Consider the following 16,837-nt stretch of genomic DNA (forward strand, 5'->3'; position numbering starts at 1 on the left):
CTGTCCCAGAATGGCACATTCATAACAGCTAATATTTAGGTTTCGGAAATTGATAAGATATTGATTGATCTCCTCACAGTTCTGTATTATTTCTTAACCACAGCAATAATATATCCTAATATATATATTAGGATAAATTATATCTTAGGATATTTTATTATTAGATATATTTCAAAAAAGTATTTGTATTTCTTTTAAGTCCTGACAGAAAGCTAGTTTCCCTGTTAAGATGTTAGGGTTTGCACACTAATATTTCTCAACACTTTGCCCGGTGACATTTTGATAAGGTTATGAACTTCAGCTCAAAAGCTCAAAGAATGTGTCCTCCACCTACGAGCCCATTAAACTCTAAAACACAGCACAATGGCCAGTGGCCACACATACTATTTGTCAGTGTGGTATGGGTGTTAGGACACGTTTTACGGCAGACAACAATTAAAGGAAGTTCAGGCCTTGGTCGGGCTATTTTCTCTCTCTCTATTTTACAGTGAGAAGGCTGCAGGTTGTCAACTTCTTAGTAGAATAAATTCAAAAGATCTAGGAACTTTTTATTTTTTTATTTGATTAATGTTGAGGTTGAATTTAAGTTGAAGGATGGTTTATGATGACGTAAAATCCAAGGCTGATGGGGCAAAGGGAGCTGCTCTACTTTAGATGCATACCAACATGACTACTCGCATTCTTCCCTCTGACTAAACTGATGACCTTGCAGATTTGTTTTTTGAGGTAATTAATACAATGCCGACCGTTTCATTCGCTCTCTTCAGATTTTTTTAAGTAAAAAATGTTGCTGCATTGAAAGAGTAGCTGAGCAGCTTTTCTATCTTATCAAACTACAATGTTTTTATTGGATCTCTCCAAATGAGAAAGGACCAGCCATCCAATGCAGACACTGCTGACCTGGCAGACACTGTGGAAAGACTGAGCTTACTAACAAAGACGCTGGAAATCAGAACAGGAAGATATCCACATGGTCCGTTACAAAAATACACTAGAACATCATTAACTGAGTATTAAAATCACGTGGTGTTGTCACCATCAAAGCCAGCTGTGGTTTTGTGTTCAACACCCATTCAGGCCAGTAACTGCCAGTGCATTTTATGGTATACTGTTTTAGTGGTCTCTGTGGTGCATGGAAAAATAGGAGATTGAAATATTTATCATTTCTAAAAAATGTGTGGTGAACTTTCCTTTGGTGAAAGCTGAAGTCCTGAGACTTACAGAATTTGGGTGATACCAGTTCACATTAATCAACCTGAAGGAAATGATGGGAGGGGAAGTGAGTATAGCAACACCCCGTCTCCCCACCTCCAGGATCTCTGTCCAGGATAGATAAGCCACTCCTGTTACTAATTTCAAGCAGGAAAGCAGGAAATGTGACAGTGTAGTTTTCCGCTTCCATAAACAAGACGGCCGCCAGAGTTAGCCGCCAGTCCTGTGTGCCTCTGAGTTTAGACATACTGACAGAGTGAGCAAAGGGACAAGAGACGGGAAACGTGAGAGAACAGGAAAGAGGGAAGGCAGAAAGACAGGAAAACCCATCAGAAGTAAAGAGAGACAGGCGAAAACTGACAGAGGAAGAAGAGAAGGGAGAAGAAGAGAGTTAAAGACAGACTGAAGTAACAGTCTCTCTTCTTCTCCTTGAAGTCATGGCCGAGAACAACACAAATCTCTTTCTGGAAATACTTCAGTCTTTTGATGCTGGTGAGTATTTTCTAACTTCCCTTCTCTTTTATCAGGTATTTTTTCATCCATCTCATATTGGCGCAGTTCTCTCTGGAATTTAAGAGTTAATCACTTCAGAAACAGAAACAATATGTGGGCATGATTCCTCTTGACGACTACTTCATATAAACTTTCACAACTCTGCAACTCATTTTAATCCATAAGTTCCAGGCGTGTTTTCTTAGTTATTCTTTCCTCAGTTTTCCTAAATGTCATTTCCAGATGACATTTGACCAGTGTCTCATTTCCCTTTTCCCTAAGTTAGCAAAAAAGAAACTGCTGTGGAAATATGGGCTGGTAGAAAAGTGGGTTTAGTCTTTAGACTTAGACTTAGACTTAGACTTTCTTTATTGTCATTGTTACAGAGAACACGTTCAAAGAACAACGAAATTGAGTAGCAGTCCCCTAGGTGCACTTCAATGTAAAAAAATAGGAGTACAACTAAAAAATAAGAATAAAAAACAAAATATGTACAGAATTATAACAGAAGTGAGTAAGAGGCATGTCAGTATTGTATACATGGTATACGAAGAATAGAAAAAAGACAACCTTATTTAAAGTGACTCGGCATTTAAAATATGTGCGAACAGTTGTAGTAAAATTCCAAGTGTACATTTGGGCATAAGGGCACATTTTTCCTGAGTGGGCATATGTTGTAATTGTTTTCACTTTTTCAATATTGCACATTTGTTCTGTATTGCACATGGTGTATTGCACATTATTTTGACAGATGCAGAGAGGTTTCAGGGCCTGTTGAGCACAGTTATTGCTCTCGGATAAAAACTGTCCTTCAGTCTATTTGTTTTTGTGTTCATCGCTCTGTATCGTCTGCCTGAGCGCATGAGTTGAAAGTGGCAGTGTCCTGGGTGGGAGGGGTCTTTCAGGATGCTATGGGCTTTCTTCAGGCAGCGGGTGTTGTAGAGTTCAGTCAGGGCGGGGAGGGGGCATCCAATTATTTTCTGAGCGGTGTTCACGACCCTCTGGAGCGCCTTCCTCTCTGCAGCCGTGCAGCTCCAGAACCACACACAGATGCAGTATGTCAGGATGCTCTCAATAGAGCACCGATAGAATGACACTAGCAGCTCCTGTGTGAGGTGATTTTTCCTGAGGACTCTCAGGAAGTACAGTCTCTGGTGTGCCTTCTTGATGGTGGCTGAGGTGTTGGTGCTCCAGGTAAGGTGTTCTTCGAGGTGTACGCCCAGGAATCGGAAGTTGGAGGCTCTCTCCACATTGTCTCCACTGATGACCAGGGGCTGAAAGTCTGTTTTTTTCCTCCTGAAATCGACAATCAGCTCCTTGGTTTTGGAGGTGTTCAGGGCCAGGTTGTTCTCTGTGCACCACCCTGCCAGCCTCTCCACCTCGTTCCGGTACGCCGACTCATCTCCTCCTGAGATGAGCCCCACTATGGTGGTGTCGTCCGCGAACTTGATGACCGAGTTGCTGGAGTGTGCGGGGGTGCAGTCGTGTGTGTAGAGGGAGTAGAGTAGAGGACTCAGCACGCAGCCCTGTGGAGAGCCGATGCTGAGGTTTAGGTTTGAGGAGGTGTGGCAACCCATCCTCACCCTCTGGGGACGGTCAGACAAAAAGTCAATTATCCATTTGCATATTGAGCTTGATAGTCCCAGATCTAATAGTTTGGACACCAGTCTCTCAGGAATGATGGTGTTAAATGCCGAGCTGTAGTCCACAAAGAGCAGCCTCGCGACTCATTTTCCTTAAACATATTGAAAGGAAATTGATTTGTTTTGGCTGGCAGCGTTTCACGGTATTTGTTTTAGCCGCTGCATTCTCACTCTTCTCTCAAGCAATGTTTATGTGGGTACGACTGCTTCCAGGCAATGAGCAGAAGTCAGTGCTTTTTAGGGGGAAATGAAATGCAATCAGTTTATTGTCTCCAAAAAACTTGCTTTGGTAAACATGAAAGAGGAAATCCTATTATCATTTTGTCGAGAAACTGTTGGCAATCCTTTATTTGTGATAAGCATATGTTTATTGTAATATTGGTTAAAATTACTTCCATTCCCGAGAGATCATAAATAAGGATTATTAAGGATTAAGTCAACGTTGTATTGCATGTGAATAAATGTTATTAAACTTGTGTATTTCTTACATTGAACCTGAAGAGTAAAAAAAGTTAATTCTGCAGGAGAAATACAAACATTTTAAATAAATCACATATAGAAATGAAAAATATGGAGTGTGTTTGTGAAGGACCCATTAAAAAAAAAATACATATTCCTGAAATATCCTTGTTGATATGTGTTTCTCTCTTCCCAGTCCCTCTGATCATAGCTTTCTGTGTGTCCATCGCGGTGGGCCTGGTTTTGGGCGCCCTGGTTTACGTGATCTTGACCTGGATGTCCCGACGCAAAGCCGGCTCTGCCAGGATCACCCGCCGTCCTCCCCGCCAATTGCGCGCGTCTTCCCGCAACCGCCCCGGCTTTAACCGCAACAGCAGCTACGACCGGCGCAGCAACAACAGTTTGGTCAGTGCTGCTTTCAGCTTCCACCGCCAGACTTCCTCCGCAGATCCTCTTGATCCACTGGGGCAGAAATCCAGCTTCAGGGCCTCCACCTTCCACCCTCTGCTCCAGTGCAGTCAAATCGCCAGAGAGGCAGAGGAGGGGAGCCAGACCACGCTGCCTCGTACACCGACTCTGACCACGTCAACTGGATCAGCCCACACAGCAGCCCGGCCAGCTGCCACCCCACCCAGACCTGAGTCATGTTGGGGGAACAATAGCCTGAGGGGTTCCCATGCTACACAGACCCCACCTCCAGCGTATGAGAGCATTATTAGAGCATATCAGGAAACATGCACCTGAGAGAAGTGAGAGAACCAGGCTGACTCTTAACTAAACAAGCCCAGAGTTGTAAATGGATCTAAAAATTATATCCGACTAAATCTGTCCTGGTTTATATGACCAGGTGGAGCAGAGAGAAGCCGCAAGGACATGGAGGTAAATTGTGTGCAAAGTACACAATAACACTCTAAAAGAAAAATGATTTGGGATATCTTTTGGTTTGTTAGTATACATATATATATATATATATATATATCTGGTGTTGACATAAAAAAGGTAAATACTGGTTTAAAACTTTTTTTTTAAACAGTTCAAACTCTCAGGTATGTTGGCTGCTTATAAATAGAAATGATTCCACTTCAAAATTAGAAGCCTGTATAAAAACAAGACTTCTCTTTTGTCCCAGCTGCAAAAGAGAGATAATAACTATACAAAAGAGAGAATGATGGTGTGTGTGTTCCCCAAAGGAAGGCAACTATTTCTGTATTAACTTGTATTTAATAAACTCTGTCATTGACGTATCTATGCTAAACCTGGTGGAGACAGCTTTAAACTCATTTCATGGTTTTTACAGAGCTGTGGTATTTGAGTGTGGTATTGGTATTCAAAGTAATTTAGTCTGTCTGTGTCTGAGAGTACAGTATGTTTGAGCTTGAGAGAGAAACATTTTGTTGTTTAAAATTTGATTGTAATTTAATGAACTTTGCTCATGAGTGAATAATAAATGAACATGCAACAGATTTGTCCATATTAATCCTGTGGTGTGGAGGGAGATTGCTCGCACAAACAAGGCAGTGTCCTCCCTTTGTTGCATCGGGCAACACAAGATACGGACATAATAAAATGAACACCTGTAAAATATATTGCAACTCAGTCATACAGAAGTCATCCAAATAGAATAAATATTACCGTAGGTAAGTTTCTACGGGTTAATTTTAGTTGACTGTGTTAGACAGGTGTTGATAGCATTTTGAGATTGTGTTGTTAATCTACAATATCGCATTGTGATATTCTCCAAGTAGGGACACTAATGCACCTAGCTTATCAACAGAAATGCAATTTAATTTAATACCACCGTACACTACGGCTTGTGTAAATCAGTCGGTACCACTGGCAACAATACCGTTCTCTCAACATTATTTGTTATTAATATTATTATCTTTATTTAAAAGGGACCGTGCACAGTTAAAACATAAATGTCAACATTTGATGCACTGTATCAGTAGCTACAGCTAATGTGCATCTGTAGTCCCTTGACAGACCATAACAAACATAAAACAATAGCATAATAATCGTTCCTATAGTTTGTGTTTATTGTATGATTGTTGAATTAGATCACAAGTAGGTTTTTGTATTTATTATTTTGTCCCATGGAACGGTTCCCTGACGTGGTGCATGGTGACCCATAATAAGTGAGGACCAGCACACACATCATCACACACTTATTCTCCTGCAGGTTGACTGACATACGTAACGTAGGCTACATGTTTCTATCGGCGTCAGTGGCCAAAGATGACGTGTTATTTGTGAGACACGTTTCCGTCGTGCTGTTGAACACCCGCGGGGGACATGACTGTAGTCCTCTTGCAGCGGGTCGATAAACAAGGTAACTAATGTCCGAGTTCAACGAGGAAAAAGAAACCGCAGGAAACGCTTCACGTCCATCCCCGGCCAGCTGGGAGCGAACAGCTAGCTTAGCTAGCCTGTCAGCTTGCGGAAAGCTTTAAAAGTGAAACGTTTGCTAAACGCTAACATTAAACCCTGAGGAGTAATTTAGAGTTAGCTCACGCTTAGTTTAGCTTGTTGTTACACTATATATATTAACTTTAGCGTCATTATTTAGTCGAACATAAAGCTGAAGGATGGACTGGCTGATGGTTGAGGAAGCAGTCGCCGCTGGCTTTGTCTTTCCGAGTTACCGTCAACTAACTGCAGCTAAGTTAGCTAACGTTAGCTAGAGGACTTTACATGACTTATAAATCAATAAGTTAGCGAGTTGACTATCAACGTGAGGGATCAATTATTGTTCCAAGTTGGTTAAATGTGGCTCCGGTCGGTTGTTTATTCAACAGAGCAGTGACAGCTTCGCACCATGACGTACCGTTCAGTGTATAGTTGGACAGCAGTGTTACACAAGCCCCACGTCTGACTCTTGTGTCTGTACGTGTCTAGTTTAAGGTTGGACAAGGTTGGTCGTGTGTTAGTCCTCTGAGGTGGTCGCACTGTTAACTCAACACACTGGGTGCAGGTGGAGGATGTCTGCTGCAGCTCTGATCCGCTGTCGGAGGCTGAGCACAGCTGGGCCGCCTGGAGTCAGGAGAGTGTTTCAGTGGAAACATTTAAGTAAGTCACTATGAGACACAATTGGTCTGCGTGTGCACCGCTTATTGTGCTCCCTCTAAATGCATTGATTGAACCTTGTATGCTTCCGTGAGCACATCACCTATTATGGATTCCTTTTCCACATTTAGGGAAGGTTGCTAAAGTAACTGGTGCAGTTGTCTCGGGGTAAGTTACAGTAATTACACATATGTACTTTGACCCATGACCCATGTGAAGAGATCTCTCACTGTGGGCCACAGCTTATCTATTGCCTTTCTGTAGGGGCTGCCTTTTTATCACTTACGAAGTGGCGGTCTTGGACAAGGCTGTGACCATTGACACAAGTGCAATCCTTCAGGAGAAGTACAAGTCCTACGTCTATCTGAAAGCCACGCCCTCCAATGAAAGGGAGAACCTTACTGCAGGTAAAGTCATGACCTAGACTTTATGACTAAATGATTATGTGTCATAACCGAAAAGAATAACAACATTTTTAGATTTCGTTGGACTTCCCGGACCAGCTACTAACATCCGGAATATGCTGCACGGCTTTATGTATTTTTCTTTACAATTATAGTTTAGCATGTCCAGGTGCCCAGTGACATCTGTTAACATTCCTTCCAGCCTTTCCTTCCCCTCTCTACTATCTCTCTTGCCTGCATGTGTGGGTCAGCCTGTTGCCTGATCTCACTTCCACTGGTCAAGGTTCTCTGATTTATCACCAATACGTGGATACAAATGAGCAAACATGACCAAATAGCTTCTTTATCTTGGTAGTATTTTTATTGCAATGAAATTCTAATTTTCTAGATCATTGTAGTATTTTTTCACATTGTTTCTAGGGCTGACACACAAAGCAAGGAGGGAACTTCATAAAGCCGCAAGGCGGTTTATGGAAATATCATCTAGAGTTTTGCTGCAATCACTAGACGGTAAGAAGCAACAAGTTGTCATTCTATATTACATTTCATAGTTTGAGCCACAGTACTGCCACTTATGTTTCTTAAATTGGAAAGCAGAAGTTCCTGCTTATAGAAAGAACAGACATGTATTCTCATAAAACTACAGTTGCCGACTAATTTTGTGGTGTGTGCACATTAAGGCTGAAGGAAACACCTGCGTTGTACATGCACATCCTGTTTTGATGTCCCAAAGTTGGTGCATCATTGTGCATATTGTGCAATTGGCTGTAATATGTGATTTATTATTTTGTTCACTTTATGTTACCACTGTATTAATCACTCATGACTTTTATTTGTAAATTAACACTTTTTTTTATCTGATAGAACTATGATATTTTTCATGAATTTATATTCCCATAAATTATCCAATAAATCATCTTTTTTTAACTTTAAAAATTAAAAGCTGGCAAGTTGATGACACACGTTTTGAAACCACAAGGTCTGTTACTTCTTAGCTGTTGACATCATCTAAAAGTGGTAGTGTAGATGCTTGTAGTTCGTCATGGTAAATACAGTTGAGCTATATTTGTTTACCCTGTATCCACCTCATTCTGCAAATGATCGGCTAGTCAGTGATTTATCTATTTGTATGTCTTAGAGCACTTCAGTCATGGTGATGCGGACCCACATGAGGTGGCATTATGGGTCTTACTGAAGAAGACAATATCAGCCAATAAAGCCATCAGACTACAAGCCATTCAGGAGCTTGCAGAAAACCACCACTGGCACGGTAAAATACACAAGATTGTTGCATATAACTTCTGGTTCACTGTAAACCTGAGGTGATTAGTTCACACCTGTTGTCAATAACGCAGACTACCAGTACCAGACAGCAGCCCAGGTTATAGACCAGCGAACCGCAGTGGGCCTGTCCCGGACCCCTCAGGTAGACCTTCGATTCTTCCTGCGCTCACCTGCACTGCCTGATCTGGAGGATGTAAGTATCTCTATAGATTGGTCTATGATGTAGGATACCTCAAAAGCTTAATTCAACACTGTTGATTGTTTACATTAGATTTACATCACATGGGTATAAAAGATGCTAAATAAGATTTTTCTACTACTTCACAGGGTATGTCAGCAGAGGATGGACTGAGGCAGCTGCTGGCGTCTCTGCCGCAGTCTGAGGTGGACAAATGTGTTCAGTACTTTACCTCACTGGCCCTCAGAGAGAGCACCCAGTCCTTGGCAGCACAACGGGTAATTGAGACGGAGTCATGGACTCATGCATGCACTTCTGAAGACCGTATTTTGGAAAGTGACGACCTAGAATATAAAGCGGCAGAAGAACACATTTTAGTTTGTTAAGTGTTGAAAATCTGAACTCCTCTTACTAACACATACTCCGTCCTATGCTGCAGGGCGGCCTTTGGTGTTTTGGAGGTAATGGGCTGCCTTACGCCCAGAGCCTCACCTCGGTTCCCTCTGAGAAGGTGGAATCCTTCTGCATACAGGCACTTGTACAGCACTCAAAGGTAATGATAGCCATACGCATCGAAACATGATCTTGTCTTGGAAGAAGTTGTACGATTCACTTTATTGAACCAAACATAATTACCATAACACAGAACTGCATTCAACAGCAAATCGTGTTCATCTTCCCCTGAGATTTAAAAATAAAAAGCTCATTCATAACACAAAACACCTTTTTTTAGTTTGGTTAATTTTATGGATTATTATGTTTCATGGTTGGAGTGCTTTAATTGAACTGAACATTGAACTGAATTAAATGTCAGTTTTCTGAACAGAAACAACTATAACCTCATTAGTTAATTTAGTTCATAACCATGAAGATAACTCTTGTTCAGCTTGGTTGATATTGATTGCTCGGCAAGGTGAATAAATGTTCTGAACTTACTGAAACACGTTCGGTTTGCAGGTCCAGAGCCACTGTGACCACATAGTTGCCAACGGTGGTCTGCAGCTCCTCCAGAGGGTTTATCAGCTTCGTAAAGACTCCCTGAAGATTCAGAGGAACATTGTTCGCATCATAGGAAACTTGGCGCTCAATGAAAGTGTTCACCAGGCCATATCCCAGTCAGGTAAATCTGCAACTCCTCTGATTATTCCATAGAGGTCAATTTATGTGTAATCTTAACTGGGTGTACTGAGTACGATGTGTGGATTAAATGTGCACATTTCATCCACATATAACACATTCAACATTACAAAGACTTCAAATACTCATACTACTCTACTCATTTACACTTGTTCATATGTTTGTTTGTTTTCCGTTATGAATACTTACTCTCAATTGTATAAAACATAACAACAGATTATAACACTTCCAATATTTTCTTTTTTTTCCTTCCATACCTATATCTCACCTTCAGGCTGGGTATCGGCCCTGGCTGAGATGGTGCAGTCTCCGAATGTCATGCAGGCATCTCATGCCGCCCGCGCTCTGGCCAACCTGGATAGGGAGACGGTGAAAGAGAAATACCAAGACGGCATCTATATCCTCCACCCTCAAATGCGTGACAAGTAGGCGAACGATTCTTTTGTTACATGGTTTTTATTAGTTCATTATTATTTTGTATGTAAAACACCACTTGACTATGTGTTCATTTACAGCCAGCCAATCAAAGCAGACGTGCTCTTCATCCATGGGATTCTTGGGGCAGCTTTTAAGACGTGGAGGCAGAAGGACCGCGACATGTTAGAGGAAGAGAAGGAGACAGAAGGCAGGGAGGACTACACAGAGTGCTGGCCAAAGGTGAAGGAGTCACTTTAGTCCTATAATTACTGTGGAGTACAGTGGATCACCATTAAGTGCCTTTCCATGTTTTTCCTCCTACATGTTTAGATTGAATCTTTAAAACAACTACAGATTTGTCTTTATGGCTATAGACTCAATAGTATTTATTCAATGTGATTAATCCTACAAAAGATTATCATCTCTCACTGTTCTTCTTTGTTATGTCCTCTCTTATTGACAGTCGTGGTTGGCTGCCGACTGTCCAAATTTGAGAGTCCTATCCGTGGAGTATGACAGTCACCTCAGCGACTGGATGGCCAAGTGTCCCGCTGAGAATCAGATGTGAGGAAACTGTAGTTTCTTCTGTATGTGACTTTGGTTACTTATCAAAAGTAATAACTATATTTGTTGTACAGCTCATCCAACAGCATGATTATTTACAGCTAATTGAGCTCCAATTCTTAATTAAATTAAATGTTTAATTATCCTAAATGTTCCTGTATTTATGATGCCCAATTCCAACAGATTCTGAAAAAGTGAACCGTTGTATCATTCTTTGCTCTGGTCTCTTTAGGAAGTCATTGGCCTACAGAAGTCAAGAGCTGCTAAAGAAATTAAAACTGGCCGGAGTCGGAGAGAGGCCTGTGGTCTGGGTAGCCCACAGTATGGGAGGTATTCTGTCAGAGCTTTCCTTCTACAAGCACTTCAGAGTTTTACTCAATTCCCTTGAACACCACATGAAAAACAAATGGCGTTGGTCTTATTTCACACCTGTACCAACATGTGATTATATGCATCTACTTTAAAAGCTGTGCTCATTGTGTTTTTTAATTTTTTTTATCAGGATTGCTTGTGAAGAAAATGCTGCTGGATGCCTCAGAAGACCCAGATATGCATGCACTGTTAAAGAACACCAAGGGGATTATGTTCTATAGTGTTCCTCACCATGGCACCTTTATGGCAGAGTACTCGGTCAGTGTCAGATATCTACTATTTCCCTCGGTAGAAGTCCGAGAACTTTGTAAAGGTAGGTAGTTGAAATATATTATGTGGTCCATGACTGTCTGTTTCATAGAAATTGTTCAATATCTATTGTAAGTTGCTGTCCATGTGCTTTTAAGACTCTCCAGCACTGCGCAACCTAAATGAGAACTTCCTGAACATGGCCAAAGAAAAGGAATTCAAGGTGCTGAGCTTTGCAGAGACTCTGCCAACAAACATTGGTCCCATGATCAAGATCCTGGTGGTACCAACACAGTCAGCAAGTATGTAACAATAATGCACGTGTGAAATAAGACACATTCATCTGTGATGTATAGCTTAAATATATGAATGCATGTGTGAAAAGAGCATAGACCTTGGCAGCAGTATGTCTTGTTCTTTTAGCTCTTACCATGAATCTGCTCTGGTTTGGTTTCAGATCTCGGCATTGGGGAGCTCATCGAGGTGGACGTAGATCATCTTAACATTTGCAAGCCAGAGAAGAAAGACTCATTTCTTTACAAGCGCAGCCTTCAGTTCATCCTGGAAGCACTGCAGTCCTACATTAACCACTGACTCAAAGATATGAACCTAACACACTGATAGAACCTACCATCTACTTTAAATGACGGAGACGGAAATTACAGCATAACTACCTATTCCTAATGCACACTTACTTAAACCACTAATTTAATCATTAGATGGTTATATTTTTTACTAACCGATTGCTGTGAGCTATCAATTGTGATGAAAACATTTGCTCTCCTATTCATCCTCCTAGATTGCACTCCCACGAGTGAATCAGAATTTTAAAGATCATTGACATTTTTAAAGAACATAATTACAAATTTCAACTAATTTACATTTATTCTAGATTTTATTGATCTGAAAAAAAATTACACATTTGGCACAATATGCTCAGACAATATATTTACTTAAAGATGCACTAACAAGTATTTGCCACACAGGCTCCTCAGTAGTTTTCAACAGATAGGTTTATGGTTTTTATTTTGTAAATTATGTATTTTATTCTAACTACGGTTTATCAGTCATATTGTCTGCCAAATGGATTCCTCCTGGACTTTACCTCTAAAATGGACCTGTGTTAATATAATTCAGGTTGCTTTATTTGTTTATAGTCCAAATTGCCTCAGGCAATGATGACGATGAATAAATGTCTGAAGTTGGAATCTGACTTGTCTGTGTTCTACATTTTTTCCAATTCAAAGACACTTTGCAATGCATATTTTATGTGAACCCATGAATGCATTGATGATAAATTGTGGGGAATGTTGTAAATCATTGAACATGATTACTTAATGGTAATACTAGAGTTTTATATAAAATACCACCATAACATTAACTGTTGTAACTATTAAATACAATATAGCTATTTAGAATGAATGATAATAACATTTTTTTAAACTGTACTTATATCACGCGCAATCCTTGGATCGCAGAAGATTGTCCCTCGGTGCAGCCCGTACGTCACCACAGCTTCAGAAACAGGAACAACCACAGCGCTCAGGTTGGTGAAGGTCCGCCTCTTGTCCTCAACTCCTTCGCTTGAATACAACCAGATATCTCATTAATGTTTCTCATCTTTATCGGTAGCGTAGTACTTTCGATATTTTGTAAATCTCAGAATAGCCGCGGGACCATGAAACGTACCTCTGAACTGACGCCAGAGCTAACTAACGCTAGTTAGCCTCTCAGATCAGAAGATGACGCTAGCAGTTGTTCTTTAACGCTAATTAATGTGACGCATGCTGTCTTTAAAATCTTTTTAAACTTCGGTTTATATTTATGACTAATGTTCTGTTCCTGCTCTGTTCCAATTGCCTTCGTTAACTCGTCGCGTTTGCGGCCAGGAAGGTAACGCATCTTTGTTTACTGTGCTGCAGGTTTTTGAGGATTGTTTTCGCATCGACTGCTGGTTTCTCTGCTCCTGTCAACATGGTCAACGTCCACAAAGGTGTCCTCGTCGAATGGTAAGACGCTGTAAAGCTGCCCAGAAATAGGTGTCTAGTTCAAGGTTTTAATTCCTGTTGCACCTAAATACAATATTTGATGACGTTATAAACTGAAGTAGGTTAATCCTCACAGTTGTGAATAATGTAATGATTTATGAAGCTGTTCCCTTTACTACCCTCTGCTCACTGGACCAGTGATCCTGCCATGAAGCAGTTCCTCCTCTACCTGGATGAAAAAATGGCCTTGGGAAAGAAGTTCATCCTCAAGGACCTTGACGACACACACGTCTTCATCCTTGCAGAGGTGGTTCAGATCCTGCAGGAGAGAGTTGGCGAGTTAATGGACCAGAATTCTTACACCTTCACGCAGAAATGAGACAGTCTTGCTCCTTGGATTTGAGGCTGTTTAAGAGATCGTCCTTAAATGAACAATTGTTTGCAATGTTTTAACTGCAGACTGAAATGGCACAGTTGATAGCTTTTTGTTACAATATTGTCAAAATAACTTTTAAAAAAGTTGTAAAAATATATGTTTACCTGTGTGACTTAATTTGTTCCGTCTTTCAATTTACAGTTTGTTTCTTGAGCATGGTTTAAATTAACATTTTTACATCCAACTTTAAATGGAAATTGAAAGCAGACAAAATCATTAAACCAAAGTGAAGAGCAACAAAGAGACAAAGGTACTTTGAGCTAGGAAATCAGGAGTTATCTTTCAGTGGGTTTGTCACTTATAGTCAATGCAAAATGTAAACAGTCATATTGTTCAGCATTTAACCCCAAAACATCACTTAATGTTTGACTGAGAAAAGTCATGTTTGAGTGGAAGACCAAAAGCAGTAAAAGGACACTTAGTCTCTTTTCAGGGCCAAAGCCAATTTCTTTTTAAATAATTGTTTTACATATTAGCCAATTTCACATTTGTTTTCAGTAAATCTTTATTTGCTTCTAAATGCAATTTCAAATATTCTACGCACTGCTGAGATGATACAGTAAACAACCCTCTGTTTTATTTTAACTTCATTATTTGCCTGAACAGTGGCATTTAAATATATTGTCTCTAGACAGAGTGTTGCTGAAGTTGAAGCTCATAGAATGCCCCGTAAACCTGTTGATGGGTCCTAGTGACACAAATGTATTCTTGCTTTACACCACAGGGCCTTGTAAAATTGTTTTCACATTCATGAGAGGTTACTTGTTCTTGGAAGTAGTGCAATACCAAGTCAAGCTGTTGAGTGTTCCAACAATCTATTTAATATACAATGCTAAAAAAATCTACGGGTACACTTAAGCATCACAGTATAGCAACAGGTCAATTAAATGTCTGGGATGTCGATCTATTCAGTTAAGCGTGAGCTTTTACTTGCTTTGGTGCAAATTAAACTGAGGACAGGAGAGGCAACAGCAAAACAAACCCGCAAAAAGGAATAGTTTTGCAGGCAGTGGCCACAGACCATTTCTCTCTCCTTATCCTTCTGGACTTTTCTCTGCATTTAGCCAGTGCCCTTGTCTTAACTGGTAGCAGTCCATTCAGGATGCACACCCATACAAGCTGTCGCAAAAAGGTTTGCTGTGTCTCAGCACAGTTTTACAAGTGTGGTGGAGATTCTAGGAGACGGGCCATTACACAATGGCTAAGCCTCGTTCTGGGCGAACCACCTTTTTGATCATGGTATCTCCCCTGCCAATTAAGTAAATGTTAAAATAATTAACATTTAACTTGAGGAAATGGTACATATCCCATGCAGTGTTTCCCCTACCATTATAACATCTCAATTTCGAAGCTTATTCATTTATTAGTCAAAACTATTCAAATAGTATCTGATTCAAAACAACATCTAATTGAAGGATTTAGACATGTATTGCAAACCACGGAAACTACAATTCATAGGTTGTTTTTTTGCAAGAACTTCCCAAACGGAAGTGAACTTTAAAGACAGCCAGAGACTCTTCAGGACCTTGACATATAAGGCCTACGGTTAGCTTAATATTTAGATTTAGTTTAGGATCGAAGCCAAAGCTAATTCACATTTACCTTAAGCTAGAAGTAATAGCGTGAGGTTAAGTGTAACGTAAGGGAATGCGTAGCTTTAATGGCTGTCATAACATTAGCTAACTCTCAGTGAACTGGCTTCATTAACGTTACCAAGTTCACTGAGTCAGTTAATGTTATATTAACATTACTAGTGCAGGAGTATTGTTAAATTAGAGCGGTTAGTTTTCACATACGTTCAGCAGACTGGGAGAGTAACACTAACGTTAGCTAGTTATTGGCAGAATAACATAAATACCCCCCACTCCTCACCTAATGCCGTTAACTCTTTAGCTAGCATGTCAGCTATATTAGCGAAGCTAGCAGTTACACAAAACTCGACGAGCAAATGGTACTATTGTGTTATCCTGAACATCAACAACACATCTCGCAGATAAAGTTAATGTCAGGATACTGTACTTATATAATACACTTTACAAAAATATCTTTTTTTAAAGCATTACAACTTTACCTCCTTGAAAGTGTCCTCGACTCGAGGGAAAGAAAAGTGCGTCTTCTTGAGGACGTATAACGTTAAATGAACAACAGGTGGCGGTATGTCACCCTGTTTAAATTTAGTTTTATAATATTGTTCTATATTATGTTATCAAGACAATGAACATGACCTGGCGAATAAAATCACATCTGTTTTTAACGGCTGTAGACGTGCAATCATTCTGTTTGCCTATCTTTACCATACAGCCTAGCTTATTGATGTGGCTTGAATGAGTCGGCCACAATAAACCATGGCGGCCCGTGCATTTTCTACCGAGGCCTTCAATGCCGTCTTACTAAAGCTGAACAACCTCATGTAAGATTAGTTCACCAGTGCAGGGCTTTTATTGTGAAGGAGCAGACGGAAAAAATATAAAGTTGCCGTGTTACTTGCATTATTAAGTAACGTAAAACCCTCAGTTACACTAATTCAGAGAATCGTATCGTACATGTAGGTGTATATTTATATCGATACACATTCTGGTACCTAGGACTCTCCCAGCTCCTCAAGTAGACTTGAGAACAGTGCTCGAGTCTGCTCTATTTATTTATCCCCCCTGGATCTCCAGCGATCTACTGCAGTGTGTGTTATGTGGAGCACGGAGATTGAACCCAAACGCACACTGACAACTACTGCAAAACCAATATTTAATTCAACACACTAGACAGGCCGACAAAACGCGGACCAAACGGTACGAAGCCACATTGGGAATGAGACGAACAGGGTTTAAATACACAGGCAAAGTGAAGGTGATTGGACAACGGGGAACGAGACACAGGCGGACACAATGAGGGCGGGGCCAGCAATCACACAGAAGGAAACAAATAGGACCAGGGCAGACAAT

The 16,837-nt window shown here is 40.5% G+C and overlaps 3 protein-coding genes across 5 annotated transcripts; all 3 read left to right on the plus strand.

Annotated features, from left to right (window-relative positions):
* Nucleotides 1-1,434: 1,434 nt before the first annotated feature.
* On the plus strand, nucleotides 1,435-5,269 carry myct1a (myc target 1a). Its single transcript, XM_056428757.1, has 2 exons — nucleotides 1,435-1,704; nucleotides 4,003-5,269. The coding sequence occupies exons 1-2, from the start codon at nucleotides 1,650-1,652 to the stop codon at nucleotides 4,548-4,550; spliced, it is 603 nt and encodes a 200-aa protein (XP_056284732.1). The 5' UTR covers nucleotides 1,435-1,649; the 3' UTR covers nucleotides 4,551-5,269.
* Nucleotides 5,270-6,010: 741 nt separating this feature from the next.
* serac1 (serine active site containing 1) lies at nucleotides 6,011-12,687 on the plus strand. Its single transcript, XM_056428744.1, has 17 exons — nucleotides 6,011-6,135; nucleotides 6,778-6,872; nucleotides 7,001-7,037; nucleotides 7,134-7,276; nucleotides 7,694-7,783; nucleotides 8,412-8,543; nucleotides 8,629-8,750; nucleotides 8,885-9,013; nucleotides 9,175-9,288; nucleotides 9,693-9,855; nucleotides 10,147-10,297; nucleotides 10,388-10,529; nucleotides 10,753-10,853; nucleotides 11,086-11,183; nucleotides 11,356-11,538; nucleotides 11,633-11,776; nucleotides 11,932-12,687. Exons 2-17 carry the CDS (start codon nucleotides 6,785-6,787, stop codon nucleotides 12,066-12,068), a joined length of 1,974 nt encoding a protein of 657 aa, XP_056284719.1. The 5' UTR covers nucleotides 6,011-6,135; nucleotides 6,778-6,784; the 3' UTR covers nucleotides 12,069-12,687.
* A 189-nt stretch (nucleotides 12,688-12,876) lies between these two features.
* On the plus strand, nucleotides 12,877-13,993 carry gtf2h5 (general transcription factor IIH, polypeptide 5). 3 transcript variants are annotated; one of them, XM_056428758.1, is made up of 3 exons: nucleotides 12,877-13,020; nucleotides 13,397-13,483; nucleotides 13,626-13,993. In XM_056428758.1, exons 1-3 carry the CDS (start codon nucleotides 12,892-12,894, stop codon nucleotides 13,839-13,841), a joined length of 432 nt encoding a protein of 143 aa, XP_056284733.1. In that variant the 5' UTR covers nucleotides 12,877-12,891; the 3' UTR covers nucleotides 13,842-13,993. The 3 variants fall into 3 exon arrangements, with proteins under 3 accessions (XP_056284733.1, XP_056284735.1, XP_056284734.1); XM_056428760.1 differs by having other exon boundaries at nucleotides 13,001-13,020; nucleotides 13,661-13,993; XM_056428759.1 differs by lacking the exon at nucleotides 12,877-13,020 and adding an exon at nucleotides 13,029-13,102 and having other exon boundaries at nucleotides 13,661-13,993.
* Nucleotides 13,994-16,837: the final 2,844 nt, after the last annotated feature.

This window comes from Pseudoliparis swirei, chromosome 12 (genome assembly GCF_029220125.1).
Source record: "Pseudoliparis swirei isolate HS2019 ecotype Mariana Trench chromosome 12, NWPU_hadal_v1, whole genome shotgun sequence".
Classification (NCBI taxonomy): Eukaryota; Metazoa; Chordata; class Actinopteri; order Perciformes; family Liparidae; genus Pseudoliparis; species Pseudoliparis swirei.